This window comes from Crocuta crocuta, unplaced genomic scaffold (genome assembly GCF_008692635.1).
Source record: "Crocuta crocuta isolate KB4526 unplaced genomic scaffold, BGI_CrCroc_1.0 scaffold193, whole genome shotgun sequence".
NCBI classification, from domain to species: domain Eukaryota; kingdom Metazoa; phylum Chordata; class Mammalia; order Carnivora; family Hyaenidae; genus Crocuta; species Crocuta crocuta.
In genome coordinates, this window is record NW_027529624.1 from 3,355,224 (window position 1) to 3,376,475 (window position 21,252).

Consider the following 21,252-nt stretch of genomic DNA (forward strand, 5'->3'; position numbering starts at 1 on the left):
AATAAAAAAAAAAAAAAAAGAAATAGAAAGCCACATATGTCTTGGCACATGATTGGCACTCAGTAAATAATGGGGCTGAATAAGGGGTGCCTGGGCAGCTCAGTCAGTTGAGCTTCTGACTCTTGATTTCAGCTCAGGTCATGATCCTAGGATTGTGGGATCAAGCCCCACACTGGACTCCATGCTTAGTGTAGAGTCTGCCTGGGATTCTCTCTCTCTGCCTCTACCCCTCCTTAATTCTCTCTCTCTAAAATTAAAAAATAATATAAAAAAGAAAAGGCTGCGGTGCATGGGTGGCTCAGTTGGTTAAGTGTCTGACTTCACTGAGCTCAGGTCATGATCTCACAGTTTGTGAGTTTGAGCCCACATTGGGCTCTGTGCTAACAGCATTGACTCAGCTTCAGATCCTCTATCTCCCCTCTGTCTGCATCTTCCCTGCTTGCACATGTACTCTCTCTCTCAAAAATAAAATAAACATTAAAAAAAGAAAAAAATGGCTTAATAAGTTGAATTAACATAATTTCCCAAACATGCTCTCTCTCTCTCTTTTTCTTAAATAGTTTATTGTCAGGTTGGTTTACATATAACACCCAGTGCTCATCCCAAGTGCCCTCCTCCAAGTCCATCACACCCCTTCCCCTCTCCCCCACCCCCCTCAGCCCTCAGTTTGTTCTCGACATTCAAGAGTCTTTCATGGTTTGCCTTCCTCCCTCTCCCCCACCATTGTTCCCCTTCTCCTCTCCCATGGTCCTCCGTTAAGTTCCTCCTAATCCTCCTATACGTGCAAACATATGGTAGCTGTCCTTCTCTGCCTGACTTATTTCGCTCAGCATAACACCCTCAAGGTCCATCCATGTTGCTACACATGGCCAGATTTCATTGTTTCTCATTGCCATGTAGTATTCCATTGTATAGATAAACCACACCTTCTTGATCCATTCATCACTTGATGGACACTTAGGCTCTTTCCATGTTTTGGCTATTGTTGAGAGTGCTGCTATGAACATTGGGGTCCATGTGCCCCTATGTATCAGCATTCCTGTATCCCTTGGGTAAATTCCTAGCAGTGCTATTGCTGGGTCATAGGGGAGTTCTATTGTTAATTTTTTGAGGAACCTCAACACTGTTTTCCAGAGGGGTTGCCCCAGCTTACATTCCCACCAACAGTGTAGGAGGGTGCCCGTTTCTCCACATCCTTGCCAGCATCTAGAGTCTCTGACCGGCATGAGGTGGTATCTCAGTGTGGTTTTGATTTGTATTCCCCTGATGATGAGGGATGCTGAGCATCGTTTCATGTGTCTGTTGGCCATCTGGATGTCCTCTTTGGAGAAGTGTCTGTTCATATCTTCTGCCCATTTCTTCACTGAATTATTAGTTTTTCAGGTGTGGAGTTTGATGAGTTCCTTATAGATTTTGGATACTATCCACATTTACAAAGATTGTTTCTTACTTTTACGATGCACAAAATGCCCATATTCCACCACTGATGAGGCTTAGAACCAATGCCACCTCTTCCTCAAAATTCTTCCTGTTTCCTCTACTTCCCCAAATCTGAATCCTACTTCTTCCCTAGCTAAACCCTCACGAGACCTGATCTGTATTATTCTGGTTGCTTTTAACTAGATAGAAATGTATTAATACAACACTTTGTCTCTTCTGGGGATTTGCACTTTCTTGACTTTTCTTGGCTAATGAAGAATTACCTCACTCTCCCTCAAGCTAAACATACATTCTAAACAGATTCTTTGAAAAATGTTACATCCAGTACTTTTAGGTTTGATGTCCTGAGGGGGGAGTCTCTGAACAGTTAGGCTGCCATACGCCGGAAGCAAGCTGTAGCTCATGCTAATAAACCCTTACATTTTACAGCACTTTAGAATGAGTAGGGCACTCACTCTCACATACATGCCTCTTACTTGAGTACAATCATCATGCTGAAGATGAGAAACAGAGGGTGAAAGAGACTAAATAATACACCCGAAAAGACTACAAAGATGGAAACGGAACCCAGTCTTTTCTCTGCAAGCCCAGGGCTTGTTCCAGGAAATGGTCATTCCCATCGCGATGACACCCAAACTCTGTGGAAGTAACCCTTGGTGTGTAAAAGTACATGTAGTGCAGAAGTTAGGTCAGGGGCAGTAGATAGAAAGGTTAGCTCTGTGAGATATCCCACACACGCGTCTCAAATGACAGTCTTCTGTATCTCAGTCCTCCTTACCTCACAACCTTGGTCCCATTTCTCAGGACTTGCATGTCCACCATACAGCCCCCAGTAACATAGGCAGCTAGGTTCAACTCTGAGAATTCGGCCTGAAGGAGAAAGCAAAACAAAAAAGGATTCATCAAAAACTAACAATGCTAAAAACTGCTAACATTTATTGGGTACTTCTATGTGCCAAGTACACATTTATACCTTGCCCGAAACTTAGGCAGTTGGTGGTATTATTTACTTCCCTTTCTGAAATGTGAGAAATCTGAGGTGTAGAGGCATGGTGCCATGTCAAAAGTCCCATGATTAGTAAAAGGTAAAGTTGGATTGAAACCTACATGTCTCTGATTCAAGCACCTATCCTTTTAACCACTCCTGATTTCTACTTCCTTGAAAGTGGAAGAAGATACTCCAGCTTCAGCACTATACAAGTGCCTGTCCAAGGCCAGAGGCTGTTCAGCATAACATTTTCCCTGGATTTCTCCAGCTTCAGGTCATGCAGGGGTATGGCATCACAGCTATGTGATCACTTATCACTGTTAATGGAGCCTGTCTCATCTTCTGCCCACTCTTACCTCTTTTGGTCATGGCCCTTCCCACCTACATGGTTAAAGCACCATGTCTGTGCACTGCAATAATGCCCCCTCAGTACAGCTGATGGGGTTGGTACCTGACCCAGGGTAGAGAAATAAGGTGCCCTTGTATTAGAATTTGGAACTGCTGAGTGATTTGTGCAGTTTCCTTCCAGGGGCTGTATTTAATACAAAAACCTGAGTACAGTTGAAGACCACATTTTCTGCCATCTGGATTGGGAAAGTAAGAACACAGGGGATGGGTGGGGGGTGGATGTCACAGTCACTACGAGAAGGGCCAAGAGGCAAGAGGTGGGGAGTACTCTTGCTTGTTTATGTGCCAGCGACAATCCTGACCTTGGGTGTTATGCAATACTTCTATATCTTTATAAATTCATCATTTTTCTTATTTGTTTAAGCAAGATCTGCTGCATTTCTTTTGCTTGTGACCAGAGTCCTGTGGAATACATCCCTCCTACAAGATTATATACTCCCTGGGAATAGTGATTCATGGCACTACAACCATCTGTATTAGTTTCCTAAGGTAGCCATAACAAAGTACCAGCACCAGGTGGCATAGACAGCAGAAATTTCCTTTCCCACTGTTCTGGAGTCTAGAAGTCCAAAATCAAGGTATTGGTAAGGTTGGTTCCTTTGAAGGCTATGAGGGAAAATATGCTCAAGGTTCTTATCCTTGGCTTGCAGATGGCCACCTTCTCCCTGTGTCTCATCACACTGTCTTCCTTCTACGCATGTCTCTGTACCCAAAGACCCCCTTTTTATAAGAACACCAGTCATACTGCATCAGGGCCCACCCTAATTACCTCACTGTAACTCTGTAAAGACCCTATCTTAAAATAAAGTCACATACTGAGGGACTGGAGCCTAACACTTCAATGTGTGAATCTTGAGGAGACATAGTTCAACTTGTAACCCCATGTTAGAAAGTGCATAGTACCAAACTATGCCTTACACACAGTAGATGCCAAAAACCATTTCTCTGGATTAAATGAATGAAAATAACTTCTCCTACATATGAAAAACTCACTATGTGCCAGATACTGTCCTAAACTTTTTACATGTATGAATTAATTTAATCCTCACACTTGTCCAGATGAAAAAACAAAAACAAAAACAACAAGGCAGAGAGAGATTGAATAACTTGCACAATGTCACACAGTAAGTAGCAGAACCAAGATTTAAACCCAGGCAGTCTGGCTCTAGCCTATGCTTTTGATGGCTACACCCTCCTGCCCTCACTGTTTAGCTGAATAAGGCACTGGGTGGATTACAACTGGGAATTTCAGTGACCTAAAAATAGCCCATTTGAAGAGAAAACCAAGTTTATATGGAAGGGAAATATCATTTCACAGTGATTTAAATGTATCTCTGTGGAAACATTTAATAGAATTATGACCAAAGACCTAGTCATCTCCCTAGATAGCATTAAAGGAAACTCAGAGTGCTTATGTCTCTTGCTTTAATTAATAGCCTCATTATGTTGTGGCAAGGTGAAAAGCAAAGAGCTCTGTTAATGAGTCCAGGTTAGTAAATAGTGGTAATGACCTGTTTATTAAGTCTAATGCCTTAAAAAATTCAGTCCCATCATGTTTAAGATACTTCACTGGCTAGATTACAAAGAAGAATTAGCAATAAAAGTTGTTGCTTGAGTGTGGGGAGAAAAAGATGTTAGAAGAAAGTTGCAACACAGAACAGTTGGGCACCAAAAATTTGAAGAAGGGCAGCAAATATGAATCTTGAATGATAGAATCTTCAACTCTAAGGTGGCCAAACCCCAGGGGCTGTCTTGTTGCCCAAATGGAAAGAGATAATCTGGATAAAAGACACAGTCAGGCTTGGATATACAAGTTAGAAGTTCATTATGTTCAGAGCAAGGTGTCTAGAATTATTTCCCAGTTATGGTTTATGAGTAATTACAGGAAGGCAAATACCTGGGTTGTTAGGGTAGCCAGCATCTGTTGGATCAAGCACAGAGAGTGGGGCAGTGAAGAAAGGGCACTCTTCTGTATTTTACTTTTTTAAAAGTTCAACAAACAAAACTTGGAAATGAACCACAGAGTTTATCCAAGCAGTTCTCCATCAAGGTAGCATGATGGCCCTCTCAGTAGAATCTCAAAGAGCAGCCATTTTTGAAGAGCCTGAGAACTCTCATAGAAACTGCAGTGGGTTGAATTATCTCCCCCAAAAGATATGGCCACATCCTAACCCCTGATACCCACAAATGTGACTAATGTTGGAAATAGGGTCTTTGCACATTTACATCTGTAATCCATCTATTATTTTAATTTGTGTCAGATCTAAGACCCAAGGTTCAATTTTTCCATGAACCATGGTTACTCAAATACTTTGGTACTATTTATTAAAAAGACTATTCTTGGGTGCCTGGTGGCTCAGTTGGCAAAGCGTCTGACTTCGGCTCAGGTCATGATCTCACAGCTCGTGGGTTTGAGCCCTGTGTTGGGCTCTGTGCTGACAGCTCAGAGGCTGGAGCCTGTTTCAGATTCTGTGTCTCCTTCTCTCTCTGACCCTCCCCTGTTCACGGTGTCTCTCTCTCTCTCTTAAAAATAAATAAAACATTAAAAAATAAAAAATAAATAAAAAGACTATTCTTTCCCAATAGAGTTGTGCTGGTGCCTTTTTGTCAAATATCAGGTCACCTCATATGCGATCTTATTTTTCTATCCTTGAGTCTGTTCCAAGTTGTCTCAGTTACTGCAGCTTTACAGTGAGTTTTGATATCAAATAGTATAATATTCTAAGAGGGAAGCAGCCCAATTAGGGCCCAGTGATAACACGGTATCAAAGACAAGGTAGGAGGACCACACCTTTTGTCTCCTCAACCTGTTGAAGCAGATAAAATGTCTTCCTACTCACCTACTCCAAAATACACTTACTGGGCAACTAGATGACTTCAAAGGCTCTATCCTGAATAAACCTATTAAATGTTTCCCTAGTGATGTGATTGGCTGAATGGAATGTGTTCTGTTCTCTGATTCACACTACAACCCACCATTGTGTCCAGACCTCTCAAAGAGCTTCTCAGGGAATTCCCACCTCTCTTAAAGGTTAAAAAGAAAAAAAAAAATTCAAGAGCTCAGCCCCTTCAGCTTTGTCAGCGTGGCAGGCCAGCTGAGAGGCTAATAAATGAAGTAAGTACTTCCATGACTTTGGATCCAACCTGTACTGAGAAATGGTACCTGTGGCACTCCACTATCACCATGCTCACCTGCTCCCATGATTTCTCTTTGCTTTATAAATGAACTTTAGGGTTGCATGACAGGTCTAAACATCCTCTTTTATTTGGGCTTCTGTACACCCTATTGAAAGCTCAAGCTCACTATCTCATCTGCGTTACTTTTCCCCTGTCTGCTGCTATGAGGGGGCATTTTAAAGAATTTGGTTCCCTTATTTTTAACCAGAAAAAAATAACACTGTAACGAAGAAAGGCTGTATGTAATTTTGATTGTCAAGACTGTGTTTTGAAAGGGAAAACTGTCATTTTACACATTTGTGGGAGATTTTCTCCAGACATCATTAAAGATACGTAGGTTTTTACAATATTAGGCAAATACAGGGACTTTGGATTCTGTTACTCTTGTTACTTCTGTTCCCTGGTATGGGAGATTTTTGACACTGATCTCAATGATACCTGAAAGTGATGGATTATCTGAGTTTTCCTATTTGTCACTTTTTAAAACATGTACATGGAGGAATCAAAGAATAGTGGAAAAGGAATTGACCTTTAAGTCTGAGGACCAGGAACCTAAACCTTGGATTTGACCTATACCTTGGATTTGACCCAATGACAATGACCGCAGGCAGACCCCTCACTCTCCACTTGGATTCTCTTTGTCTTTAAAATGAAAGAGTTATAGGGGCACCTACCTGGCTCAGTCGACTGAGCATCTGACTTCAGCTCAGGACATGATCTCATGATTCTGGGTTTGAGCCCTACATCGGGCTGACAGTGCAGAGCCTGCTTGAGATTTTCTCTTTCCCTCTTTCTCTGTCCCTGTCCACTCACTATCTCTCTCTCTTTAAAAAAAAAATGAATAAACTTTAAAAAAATTTTTAAATAAAATGAAAGAGTTATAATCAGTAGAGTCAATTATATTTATGGTGCCTTTCATTTTTATAGATCTGTCTTTCTCAACTAGCGTCCCCCAATTATCACTGAAGGAAAAATCTATCATCACATCTCGTGAAAAAGGAATGCTATGCATTAATATTATTATTATAAATAATATTGTGCTTTACACTCAGCTTCAGGCACATAGTGGTATCCAAAAGCATTTGTTGAATAAAGTGTTACTTTGATTTTTGGGTGCCTGGGTGGCTCAGTCAGTTAAGTGTGACTCTTGGCTTGGGCTCAGGTCATGATCTCCTAGTTCATGAGTTCGAGCCCTGCATCAGGGTCTGTGCTGACAGTGCGGGACCCTGCTTGGGATTCTCTCTCTCTCCCTCTCTCTCTCTCTCTCTCTCTGCCCCTCTCCCCCCACCTCTCTCTCAAACTAAATTAATGAATTTAAATAAAGGAATGCCATGCACTAATATTTTTAGAAAGCTGTGCACTGCTTTATACCCAGCTTCAAGTACACAGTAGGTATACAAAAATATTTGTTGAATAAAGTGTTATCTTTATTTTTGGTGAGCAGATACCTATGCATGCTATGTAGATTTCCTTACAAAACATCTGTTCATTTACTAGACCACAACACTGAGGAGGATGTTTCCAGGCAGAGAGGAGGGGAAACACCCAATCTAAGTTACTAACAACAAAAGCACAGGTAAAAATACAGGGCTATTGGGAAAGTGGAAGGGTGAGATGTCTTAGTAGCTGGGGCATGGAATTAATGGAGGAATAGAACAGGAAGGAAGGTCAGAGAAGGAACATGAATATCACTGTATAGTGCATTTATTTTCTGTTACCATAGTCCTATTACTTCATAACAGATTACCACAAGGTAAACCATTTCAAACAACACAAGTGTATTATCTCACTGCTCTCTGTAGGTCAGAAGTCCATGTGGGTTCAGCTAGTTTCTCTGTTCTGGGTTTCACAAGGCCCAAATCAAGGTGTTAAGCATCTAAGCTTTTACTGGAAGACTCTGGGAAGAAACTGGTTTGAAGCTCATACAGGTGGCTGGTGGACTTCAGCTCTTTGTGGTTGTAGGAATGAGGTCCTACATCTTTTCTGGTCAGCTGGAAGGCTCTCCCAGCCAATTAAGGCCATCCTGTGTCACACAGCACTCTCTCTCCATCATCAAACTAGTAATGGTACATTAAATTTTTCTTATTCTTTAAAAAATTTTAACCTCCCTTTCTGTCGCATTTCTGTCGCCAGCCAGAGCAAATTCAGTTTTTAAGGGCTTGTGTGGGCTCACCTGGATAAAGAGGGTCATTCTCCTTAGCTTAAGGTACATAACTACAGTCACATCTACTTTGAATATCACTTTCACAGGCGCTAGGCATTAATGTTTTTGGGGGGCCACTGGGAAACAGGAAAGGCTGCAGATGAGGGGAATGGTTACCTACTTAACAACAAATATTTCTGTAGAATTTTCTAACTTCCAAGCTCTGTTATAGGTACTAGATATGGTTGGAATCATATCCACTAACAAAATCTCTTCTACAGACCCCTAGATTAGAAGGCAATAGAAGAACCTCTTTATAATCAAACTCACATCCAGTTCCAAAACACACACGCACGCAGGTGGTGCACACATACACCACACACACACACACACACACACACACACACACACACACACACACGATGGAATGCATTCAGTTTCCTGTAGAGTCTTTGGCTGCATCGTCACTGGAACTGGCACCTGGCAAGCACGAGATGCCAAGTAGATAATATTACTGAAAGTATTCATGTTTAGTTACTAGTAATTGCATTTGTGATGATAATGATGCCTGATGACAGAATGGAAACAGTGATTGTAATCATCATTACGGTAAGTTGAAGGATGCTATTAGCTCCACAGATCAATGGGAAAGAAACTGAAAATGGGGCTTGGATTTGGATGACTGACGGAATGTTCACAAGAAACCAAGAATGTGTGGGAATGTGAAGGTAGCAGCTATCTGCCTTGACCACGAAGCCTGACTAAAGGAGGATTTCGACACGAAAAGATGTTGTCCGGAGTTCCTGAGAAAGGCAAAATGCTGGCAGACAGATTATTCTGGGATCCAAGGTGGCTGATAAGATACTAGAAATTCCTGTCAGTTTGTGAAACCTATCTGGCCCAGACTGTACTTTTAAAACCTGAGAGTGTGCCCCCTTGTATGTCTTATGTATTCCATAGAGTTTTCGGGAGAAGAAAGAGAGAAAGAGACAGACAGACAGATACTGAGTGGATAGGAAAAGGTAGGCAGCCTCCATCCAGGACCTTTTATAATGCTAGGTCAACTTCTGACCCTCAGCCCTGTTCTCCAACCTTTCCCATTACACCCCATAAAGAGGAACTGTTAATCTATGGGTCAGGATGTCACAGTGCTACAGCTGACAGCGGGCAGAGTCATTGCCAGGCTGAAAAGCCAGGCAATGACGTGATTCTGGCTTCTCTGTAGCTTTGTGCCTGCTGGTCTGTGTAGCCATCATGTCAACTTCCGCCCTCGTCTGTAGCTCCTCAAAGGGGCTCATCTCAGCACCCATCTTTCCCTCTGCTGCTTTCTCTTCCATGAGCTGGCAGCAGTCAATTAGGATTCCCAGAAGCCCCAGATGTCCTGCTCTCTCTTTTCATAATTGTGTTTGTTGTACCTTGAAACTGTTTAGTGATAACAGCCACATATTTATTGAGTAACATCCACAAATCTACAGGACTCACACCAGCTCTGGCAGAGAGCCCTGCCCTGGGGCTGGGGGACCCAGGCTGGCTAATGCCTACGTGGTGTTTTGACTCTTATTTGCTATTCCTCCCCATGTATTTGGCTACCTTAGGAACTTAGAACAGTGGTAGTGATTTTCAAGGTAGGATTAGGGCATTCCTGCATCCTCTAGCAAGTTATCATCAAAATTCCACTCTAATCCCTAACAGACTGTTATGTTTACTCGTGGGAACAAAGCTGTGTCATTAACAAATTCCTTAAAAAAAAAATCAGCATTCTGAATGTGCTGTGATTTTCTTCACGTCTTAAGTTCTTTCACAGAGTCTCACAGGGTCTAAGAGTCTCATTAGAAGGACAAACAACAACAACAATACTAATAAATAGCACTAAATACAGAAAACCTAAGTCCTGCCTGGCCTCTAATGTCTCACATGATTTAGACACTGATGAACTGATGGCCTCTTTGACAACATCCCCTGTCCCCTACGCTGGCCTCCTTTCCATTGTCAAACACACTGAGCAAGCTCCAGGCTCCAGTCCCCAGCCCTTAGAGCTTCCTGGAGATGATAGCAAGGCCACCTTCCTCACTCCACTCACATCTTTGCTCAGTGGTGCCCCCAGAGGCACCTCCTCACAGAGCACCTGCTGTACCCCCTGCCCGGTTTCCTTGCTTGAACTCCTCCCCACTGACAAAACTGTACACTTATCCCCATCTGACATGATTTACATCCAACCCAACTTATGTTTAATTGTCCATCTCTCTCATGAGAACAGAAGTTCCAGGGAGCAGATATGTCCGTTTCATTCATGGCTCTACCCCAGCATCCAACCAGTACCTGGCATACAGCACAGTGCTCAAATACACAAATGCCTATCTTGTAGATGTCCAAGGTGAGGCCCAGGGAGGCAAATGACTTTTCCCAAAGTTACAACCTGGTAATTACGTCAGCTGGAACCAAAACCCTGGCTGATACCCTCCACATGGCACTGAGTGGCTCACTGGAGATGACTCGTATTCTAATGCACAGAGCTGGGTCAGCTAAAGGGTGACCTGGCCGGCCTTGGGCTTTGCTTGTGCATGTGACCGCCCTTGTTTTCATACCTTTCCACATCAGTGTGTGGCGTCTGTCAGCAAAGCCCAAGGCCCCTACCCCTCCTTCACCACTCTGCCTCTTCCAAATGCCTCGCTGCTGCAAACACTTGGCAGGTGGCCCAAGGCCTGCTGTCGGCAAGAACTGCTTCCTGTAGATTTCCCGGCACAGGCTGTGTTTTTAGTTCTGAGGGCCCTGTGGGCTCAGTGACTTCCTTGGCTGGCATCTGAAGTCTTTTCTATCGGTTCAGATTCACCTTGCAGACAAAAGAAGCTTTGAGAGTCTGTAGACTCTCTTAGTGGCCCATTCCAGATGAGGAAATGTCACTCACGAGCAGTGCCTGGCATCTCAGTGAAGACCCGGGCCACTGGGTCAGGCTGTGCTGATGCCAAGCACCCAGATACGCCGAGTAGATACAAAGGCATCTTCTGCTCATCAAGATATCACAATACTTGTGTGTGTGTGTGTGTGTGTACACGTGCACGCGCATGCTCGCAAAAGGCAGGGCAGCAAGTGATAAGTACATAAAAACATGTCAAAACAAAATTTAAAATATAGAAAAAGATTACAGTGACAAAACCTGCATTCTTAAATGTTCAAGTAATGGACAAGTCATGATATTGCAGTTTGTGGGTTCAAGCCCCATATCAGGCTTTCTGCTGTCAGCACAGAGACTGATTCAGATCCTCTGTCCCCCTCTCTCTCTGTACCTCCCCAACTGGTTCTCTCTCTTTCTCTCAAAATAAATAATAAACAAATTTTAAAAACCCAGCCCTTATACAAAAATAAATAAAATAAAAACCCGTAGCAAGGTGTGTAAGTGAAAATAAGTACATAGTGAATGTTAGCTATCATGGTTATGTTATTTGATTGGATCATTACAACAAACTCTTGATAAGAGGGCTCAGTATTAGCATCTTTATCAGCCAACAAGAAAACTGAAGAGCTGGGGCGCCTGGGTGGCTCAGTCGGTTGAGCGTCCGACTTCGGCTCAGGTCATGATCTCACGGTTTGTGGGTTCGAGCCCCACATCGGGCTCTGTGCTGACAGCTAGCTCAGAGCCTGGAGTCTGCTTCAGATTCTGTGTCTCCCTCTCTCTCTGACCCTCCCCTGCTCACACTGTCTCCCTCTCTCTCTCAGAAATAAACAGTTAAAAAAAAAAAAAGAAAACTGAAGAGCAGAGAGAACAAATGACTCAGCCAAGATCACAAAGTTACTGAGCAAGAGAGCTACGACTCTGACTCTATTCACCCATTTATTCATTCACTTAACAACTACTAGGCCAAGGACATGGACTTATGACATAGGAGCAAATGGGACAAAATTCTCTGTTCCTGTAAAACTGGTGTCTTGTGGGGAGATAGACCAGGAACAATAAACAATACATCAGGGGAGGAATCATAGCTTCTGGTAAGAGGTCCAAGAGGTGGGAAGTGTTCTTTCAAATAAGTGAGGTCAGGGGAAGGTGGCACTTAGTGTTATATGCAAAGTGAGGGAGAAAATCATATAGTAAGAGGGGGAAAGGCTTTGTGGGCACAGGGAACAGCAAGGAAGAAGGACCTGAGGCTGGAGTATATGTGCAGAGCTCAAGGAACAGCAAGGAAGGCAGTATGGGTTGAACAGAGCTGGTGAGGAGTGAGTGGAAGGACATGAGGTCAGAGAGGGGACAGTGGATTGACATGATAAGGATTTTATTCTCAATGAGAGGGTTGAGATGTTACCTCCATCACCATCCTCCTCAGCAACATCATCATCTTCACATCATCAATGAAGATGATGATGAAGACTCAGTATCACCACCCCGACCACCCCCACCCCCACCATCACATTTGGCAATGCAAGAACTCAAGAAGTCAAGTTTGTAAAAAAATCACCAGTAAATATGGCACTGTGATTTTTAAGGAAATTTTTTTAACAGCCAGGCTTCGTTCTCCGGAGCCTAGATGTACATTTGGTAGAGATTAAGCCAGAGCACCGAGGCATGCCCTAGCTCTGTCCTGACAGTCACCCCTTCTTGCTCAGGTTCCCAAGAAGCTGTACCCGCAAGAAACAACAGCAACTGAGAATCAAAGAAAATAGTCCATTGCATCCATTGTACTTTTCCCTCTGCCAGGTCAGCTTCAAGGGTGAGGAGAGCTTTTGATAAAGCCTTGAGGGAAGAAAGGAAATGAGGAAGGAGGAAGGGAGGGAGGGGAAGGGAAAGGGAGTGGAGAAGGGAAGGAGAGGAAGGGGAGGCCTTTAGGGGGAAAGAATGGTGGGACCACCACAGCCTCCGAGGCTTTTGAGGCTGAGAGCCCTAGGAAAGAATTTTGCCACCTGCAACAAACTTTTGCCACCTACAACAGATCGGGGCAAACAATCAGAAATGTTAAGACCACAGCTTAACTACGCAGAAAAGAATGATAGTTAATGTCCAGCTCTACATCTACTTCTTTTCATGGCTGAGCTGGCTCTGCATGTTTGAACACTGTTTGGCTGAATGTTCAGAAAAGTGCGTTTCTAGGATTAAGCAAACCAGGTATGAAAGTCTCCCCACATTTCTCCAGAGGGACGATGGATAATTTGGGGGCTTGGAGACTGGGATGTGGAAGCAAAGGCCACTGGTGCGCAGCTGTGTCCAGTTGTATCCCAGGCGCCTGTGAAACTGTGAAACAGCTCCGGGAGGGGCTGTCTGGGGCCAGAAGAGCTGACATGTCATAGTGTGTAAGACCCTGAGCAACCCTGGGGAGACACTGAAGGAACGTAAGTAGGCTGAGGGCATTTACTTTCTGTAGAGTTTCTTTCTCCAAATTGAAACTTATAATGTTACAGCAGGGACATATTATCCATCAAAGCTCTGAGAAATTCAAATGTTCTTATCCTACCTTAATGTACTTTTTTTTTTTTTTTTCATTTTGAAAGTTCAAAACCATTTTCAGGGTTGTAGGCATGAAGAGAGCATTCAGGGGCACCTGGGTGGCTCAGATGGTTAAGTGTCCGACTTCAGCTCAGATCATGATCTTATGGTTTGTGAGTTTGAGCCCTGCCTTGGGCTCTGTGCTAGCAGCTCAGAGCTTGGAGCCTGCTGTGGATTCTGTGTCTCCCTCTCTCTGCCCCTCTTCCACTTGTGCTGGCTTGCTTTCTCTCTCTCTCTTAGAAATAATAAATGAATAAACTTCAAAAAAAAAGAAAGGAGCATTCAACCTTCTTTTCCTACCCACTGCTCCCTAGAGCATGGACCTCCCCTTCTCTTCCCGGAGCTGCCTCCCAGCTGTCTCCCTGTGTCTCACCTTCTCTCAATTAATCCAATCTGCACCCAGAGATGAGGACCTGCCACTTCCTCCTGCAGGGGCCTCCGGACACATGGTGAGCTTTGAACCCCGGAGGACACGGAGGCCCTGCTGTTCTATGGAAGCTCTGGCTTGGCGCCAGATACTTTGGAAAGATTAGCATTTTAGGACTCAGGGTGCTAAATGCTGTGAAGAAGAATGAAGCAGGCGAAGAGATACAGAGTGACTGAGAAGTGTGCATGGCGGGCCATGCACCTCTGAAGAGGTGACACTGGCACAAAGAACCTCAGTGAGGAACTCAGTGAGGACACCTTGGGGAAGAGGGTTCCAGGCAAAGAGAAGAGCAAGGGCAAAGGCCGCGAGGCAGCGTGCGCTCACTTGTTTTTTAGTTTGTTTTCATTGTCGTAAAATATACCCAAACATAAAATTTACCGTTTTAACTGTTTTTTAAGTGAATAGCTCAGTGGCATTAAGTATATTCACATTGTTGTACAACCATCACCACCATCCACTATCAGAACTTTTTCATCATTCCCAACAAAAGCTGTGTACCCATCAAACAGGAACTCCTCAGTCCCCACTCCCCCAGCCCCTGGTAGCCACCATCTTACTTCCTGTGTCTATGAATTTAACTACTCTAGGGACCTCATATAAGTGGAATCATACAGTACTTGTCCTTTTATGTCTGCTAATTTCATTGAGCATGTTTTCAGGGTTTGTCCATGTTTTAGCATTTGTCAAAATTTCCTTCCTTTTTAAGGCTAATACTCCATTGTATGGATAGACCACATTCTGTTTACACATTCACCTGTCGGTGAACATTAAGTTCTTCTACCTGTTGGCTGCTGGGAATAATGCCACTATGACCACGGATTTAAAAATATCTGTTTGAGTCCCTGCTTTCGGTTCTTTTGAGGCATATACCCAGAAGAGGGACTGCCTGGTCCTATGGTGATTCTGTGTTTAACTTTTTGAGGAACTGCCATACTGGTTTCCACCATAGCTGCGCCATTTTACATTCTCACCAGTAAGGCACAGAGGGTTCCAATCTCTCCACAACCTCCCCAACACTTGTTTTTGTCATTGGATTTTAGAGAACACTGAGAAGTCCAACATGCCTCGATCAGAGTAAGTAAGGAAGACAAGGCAGGAAATGGCAGGAAGAATGCCAGAGAAGTCTAACCACAAAGAGCCTATAGCTGCAGGAAGGCCTCTGGCTAATACATGGAGCGAGACTGGGAGCCTTCAGAGAGATGTGAACCATGAAGGTCGTCATCCCATTTACAGTAAGGGAGGTAAACCTAACGCTCCCAGTTCCAGAGGCACGGGCCCTCCAAGGGTGGCCCCATCCTCCTTTCTCCCAAGCTGCCAAAGGGTTAAGTAAATGCAAACACAGGCAAATGCAGGGAAAGGAGAGATTTCCTTCCCCTGGCTGACAGACCTGACGCAGGAAGCAGACTCGTGCTCCCTGTGCAGGAGAGGTCTGGCGGACTTGTGCTTCAAGAAGAAGATGAACGTCGCCTGGACACGAGATGGCTTAGCACTTCCCAAGTTCGTTTCTGAGAGCTACTGAACAGCCTGAGGCCCCATCTGTTTTCAATCTTGTTAAAAGGGCCTCGTGTGCTGGCGCCTATTTAAAATAATGCACACATGGAGTTTCTAAAATGAAGAAGAAAAAAGGCCCAAGCTTTCCCTGCCGGCATAGCTTATGTGTTTATTTTGGAGCAGGCTTTGGGAGTTCTGAGACAAGACATAGTTAATTTCTCTTCTCGAGGTTGATTTGCAAGTCCCCATAGGCTTTTGCTGTAAGCATTTAAGGCAGCTTGGTATGAACCAGTCACCCCTTCAAAAGTCCAAATATCTCCAAATTAAGGCTGGGCTCAGGAAAGGGGGAGCCCAAGGGCCACTTTCCTCCTTGCAAAGGAGCTGTTCCTCAATTCCTTTTTCTCAACAGGGACTCTTGTTTCTAAAGGCCAAGTTCATCTTCTCAGATGATCATTGTCTTCCCACGAGGCCACAGTAGTTCCAAGACAGCATGACCCAGATAAGGCTCAGAGCCAACCTGAACTAAATCCCCAAAGGGGGAATGCAAGGGGCAGTGTCAGGGAACAGAGCCACCTGCAGTCAGTGCATTTCCGTGCCAAGAAGCCAAGGCAAGGAGGGTTCTCAGCCCACTTCCAGGGAGCAGGGTGGCCCTCTGAGCTGCTGACTCACAATGGCACTCACACACACAATCAGGCACCACCAAGACGTTTAATGGGTCCTTTCTGACCTTGAAGGCTCAGAGAAAACACCTCATAAGCTTAGAATCACATATACAACCTCATCAGTGACCCCACATTACTTCATAAATAAGTCCTCCTAAACCAACAGCATGGAGAATGCAAACAAAGATAGAAGGGAAACAGGATGGGTGTGTCAGTGGTGGCCCAGCAGGAGACGGCTCATGTCTTTTTTTACACCTTCACACCTGCTTTGACTTTAAGGACTTGGCTGACATTACTTTCACTTGGTGGCAGTAATGTCCAATGGCAGTGGTGGCAATGATTTATCCAGTAGGAACAAAAGTAGGAGAAGCACCTAATTAATGTTCTCGAGGATTAAAAAAAGTTCTGGTTATTGATTTTCTGGTTTTCTTTGTAGGATGAGCTAGAAGGCTTTTCTAAACTTTATAAGAGATGGATTTAAAAAATAAGTAGGAGAAGCAACAGCAACAGAGGCTAAAGGAGAAGAATTAGCGGTTGTAGTCTTTGGAGGAGCACCAACAAAAGTAACTGTAATAGGACTAGATGAGGTAGCTGTATGAATACAAATGTTATTTCCAGTGGTCGTGTAATAATTATATTTATAATTTCATGTCATTAGTTATATTTGTATTAGGATTGAAATGTATCATAGTATTTAAGCACTTACTGTGTGCCAGGCACTGTTCTAAAGACAGCAACCACCTAAGGGAGGTCCTCTAATTATTATGCCCGCTTTATAGCTGGGAACACTGTGGTGCAATGAGATTACATGTAGTCCCCAAGGTCACACAGCTGGGAGGTTACATTACAGACCAGGTGAACACAGGCAGTCTGGCTCCAGGGTCGCTGCTCTCAGCTGCTGCACTAGGCTTCCTACAACCCACAGCACTACCCAAGACAAGGGCAGCAGCAGGCCTGGAGGCCGTGGTAGCATTTACAGCAGGAGAACCGCCTCTGAAGGGGCAGAGTCTAAGGAGGGGCCTTGGTCACTCTCTGGAGGTTCAAAGGATTCAGGGTTTTCCAGCTCTGAATCAAACAGCAGTAATTTTTATGTTTTAATTTGCTTAAATTTGGGGTTTTTATATAAGGTCTAAATGGAAAGAAAAGAGTTTGCTTTTAAAGTTTTTTTTTATAGTTTATTTATTTTTGAGACAGAGAGAGACAGAGAATGAGTGGGGGAGGGGCAGAGAGAGAAGGAAACACAGAATCCGAAACAGGCTCCAGGCTCTGAGCTGTCAGCACAGAGTCCGATACAGGGCTTGAACCCATGAACCACGAGATCTGACCTGAGCCAAAGTCGGATGCTTAACCCAGGTGCCCCAAAAGAGTTTGCTTTTAAAAGACTATAAAAAGGGGTGCCTGGGTGGCTCAGTCGGTTAAGTGTCCTACTTCAGCTCAGGTCATGATCTTGCAGTTTGTGAGTTTAAGCCCTACGTTGTGCTCTGTGCTGACAGCGCAGAGCCTGGAGCCTGCTTTGGATTCAGTGTCTCCTCCTCTCTCTGCCCCTCCCATGCTCATGCTCTGTCTCTCTCTCTCAATAATAAATGTAAAAAAATAAAATAAAATAAAATAAAATAAATAAAAGACTGTTTTAAAAAAAAACTACAGTGTGGTGAGGCTTTGGACTTAGGTGTACTGACCACGTTTTATTTTCTATATTCTGATGTTTTCACATCTTGAGGCCTTGCTGACCCTAGAAAGACTGTCTCTCAATCAGAGTTAGCCAATTCCTAGAGATGGTAAACAACTTACCATAGAGAGTGTCTTTCAAGTGCAAGCCGAAACCAATCGGAGCCCATGGGTCAACTACCTGCTCTATTGGGCTCTTGCACTCCAGGCCACCATCCTCCTGCCTGAAGATCAACAAAGGCCAGGTTCCAGACAATGAGGAACAGGCCCCTAGACCTTAGAGCCTGCTAAACTTATTCCAACTAGCCAGTCCTAAGGCTGCTTACCCTGCTAGCTCTTTCCTTCCTGCAAATCCATAATAAAGGCTCTTGCTCACATTTTCCTCTAGCTCTCTCTGCCTCCTGATTGGCCACAGTGCTTCCTCATGTGGTCCCCAAATGTGGCATCCTATACCTCCTGCTTTTAGGGGACTATGAATACAATGAACTTTGTCTTTCATGTAAGTCATTTCTGTCATTGTTCCATACTTAACTAAAACAAATCCTGAGTACTTTTATAACAGGCTTGGTCCAGCCCTTCAGGATTTCAACAGACTCTAGGCCTCTGCTGAGCTACTGGGTACAAGCCAGGGGACACATTTATTATGTGGGGTTGTGATGCAAAATCATGCACCATGGGCTAAGAGAGACCCAGGTATCAATTCCACTCTTGGAACTTCCAGCGGCGGAATCTTGGGGAAATCACAGGAATTTCTGCCTCAGTGTCCTTGTCAGGTAAGAATCAGGGAGAAGGTTCCTGCCCTTTCCTTGTCCCAAAGTTATTGTGCTGACTGAAAGGGAGTGTGAAGGTGAAGTTTCTTTGGAGAGGTCTGGTCTGGGAAGCCCACACCAACATACACTACACCACCATCACCTGTCTTTAGGAAACCATGGGGCTCTCCACACAAAAGGTGTCATCTTTGAGTTGTTTCTGTCTAAAACAGGGCTTCTCCACCTTGGTGCATTGACATTTTGAGCTGGATAATTCTTTGTTGTGGGTGGCCGTCTTATAAGTTGTCCCTGCCCTTTACCCATACATGTCAGCAGCATTTCCATGTGTGACAACCAAAAATGTTTCCAGGCATTGCTAAATGTCCCCTGGAGGGCAAAATCACCTCTGGTTGGGATTTACTGATAGAGAAGAAGCAATGAGTTAAGCTCTCTCCCTCTTCCCTACCTGCCTGCCTTCCATCCTTCCTTACTTCCCCGCCCCCTTTCCAAAGATGCTCAGTAGTTTGCACCCCAGATATTCCTATGGAACACCATGGCTCTAAGGGGTATAACCAGAAAACAGCTGTTCCTATAGACAACTCCAGGTTAGAGATTGCCAGAAGAAAATTCAGAGGTCTGTTGTTTAGTGTTCTTGGTTTCATTCCCATCATATCTTTACAAACTGAGCTTATCTTTCCAGGATCCAACCACCTTACCCCTAATTTACAATCCTTTTTAAGTAGGCTTGTATCAAACCCACAGAATATGAGAACTGAAAGTTCCTTTGGGGTCACCCAATGGGTTTCATTTTACTGCCAGCTCTGGTTTCTGTGTGGAGAATAATGAGGCTGCCCTAGGCTCAGCTGGGAAGCATGCCTTCATTGAGCAGTGCTATCTGTTGGGGCTGGGGGAGGGCTGGCAGGTAGAATGTGCTCCATACACTGGCCAGTTCCTCCTTTTACAAATGATCAACCTAGATCCAGGGTCCTCTCTGATTTAATGAAAATGGACCACATTTTTACAATGTGCTGAACAGAGCAGTAGTGCTATGACCCTCTCCATTTTGTGGATAAAGAAACTGAAGTTTAGAACATTGAGTCACATCCCCCAAGTCCCACAGGTAATAAGAGGCACTGTCAGGATTTCATCCTTGCTCTTCTGATCTAAGGCATAGTTTGGTCCATCACACCAAACTGCCTCAAAATATCTCTTCTTTCTTTTTTCTTAAAAAAATTTCACATTTATTTATTTTTGAGAGACACAGAGAGAGAGAGAGAGAGTGTGTGTGTGTGTGTGTGTGCACACACAAGTGAGGGACGGGCAGAGAGAGAATCTGAAGCAGGTTCCAGGTTCTGAGCTGTCAGCACAGAGCCAATGTGGGGCTTGAACTCACGAATCATGAGATCATGACCTGAGCTAAAGCCGAATGCTTAACTGACTGAGCCATCCAGGTGCCCCAAAATATCTCTTCTTTCTTCTGAGGAAACAAAAAATTTTCCTCCACATGAGTAAAATACAGAATAGTAATAAGAATTAGTAAAAATGAGACTGTTTACTTTCAGAATCTTAATGTTATTTCCCAATAAATATATATCCAAGGACACTTAAAGTACGGGTTAGAAGAAACCAGAAGGGACAGTAGTAGATTCATACCCTCAAAAATGAGGGGTGAGTTTGCAATAAGAGTTAGGAGAATAGAGTATGGGCTGCTTGGGGACCAGGGGTTCAAATCATGACTCTGCCAACTGGAAGCTGCTTTGCTGGGCCTCTCTGAGTCCTAGTTTCTTCACCTGGGATAGTAACAGATAACTTACAAGGATGAAGGAAGAGTGTGTACAGCAAAATCTTGGTGGAGTATCAGGCGTGCACGCGCGCGTATGTGTGTGTGCGTGTGTGTATACAGCAAGTGCTTAACATATGGGAGTCCTCATATTATCACTATTATTGGTACTATGAAATACTAAATTTCATGAAGGTGTTTAGGGGAAAGAAGGCTAGTTATAAACTATTAGAGACTACAAAAAAGGAGCGGGGCATGACCCAGGTTTTAGAGAGAAGGTGAACACAGAAATAAAAAGGTATAGGGATGGAAGAAGAGACAGATGGATAGATAGTCACAGAAATCATATTTTTTGGAAAGTGAGATGCAGAACCTAAGAGAAAAGCTGCTGTAAACAAGAGACCTTCTAAATTAAATATTGGCTCCTCCAAGGACTCTCAGGGGCACCAATGAGCAGAAAGAGGAAAAGAGAGGTGGTGAGGAAGTCAGGCTGCTGCCTGGTTGGGAAGAGCCGTGGGGCTGCTTGAGGACTCTGGCCTTCATCCCACAGACATGGAGGGGCCTGGACCATGGAGAGCAAAGGGAGCCAGACAGAGACCAAAGCAGCTGTACGAGAATAAGCAAATTAAGACAAATGATCAAAACCTGGGTCTGTCCAATGAATGCAAAGTTGGGGTTCCTTGTATGTGGCTGGCCCAGCCTGGGGAGATTCACCCCTCTGTTTCCCTTGCACCCCTCTGTTTCCTGGCAGCCAGAGGGGTGGGCTGCCGGTCTCCTCCCTGTCTGGACAGAATGTAGGCCCTGAGGTGGGGTGGGGGGGAGGTCACCTGGTTCAATTCCATCTTAAAC

General features: G+C 44.1%; 1 protein-coding gene across 2 annotated transcripts in view; it reads right to left on the reverse strand.

Annotated features, from left to right (window-relative positions):
- The window catches only part of SYN3 (synapsin III), a 416,215-nt gene that overhangs the window by 361,587 nt on the left and 33,376 nt on the right, over positions 1 to 21,252 (reverse strand). For both annotated transcript variants that reach the window (XM_077762027.1, XM_077762025.1), the window contains exon 3: positions 2,219 to 2,310. In XM_077762027.1, the coding sequence (XP_077618153.1) occupies positions 2,219 to 2,310 (92 nt within the window). The remainder of the gene's footprint in view (positions 1 to 2,218; positions 2,311 to 21,252) is intronic.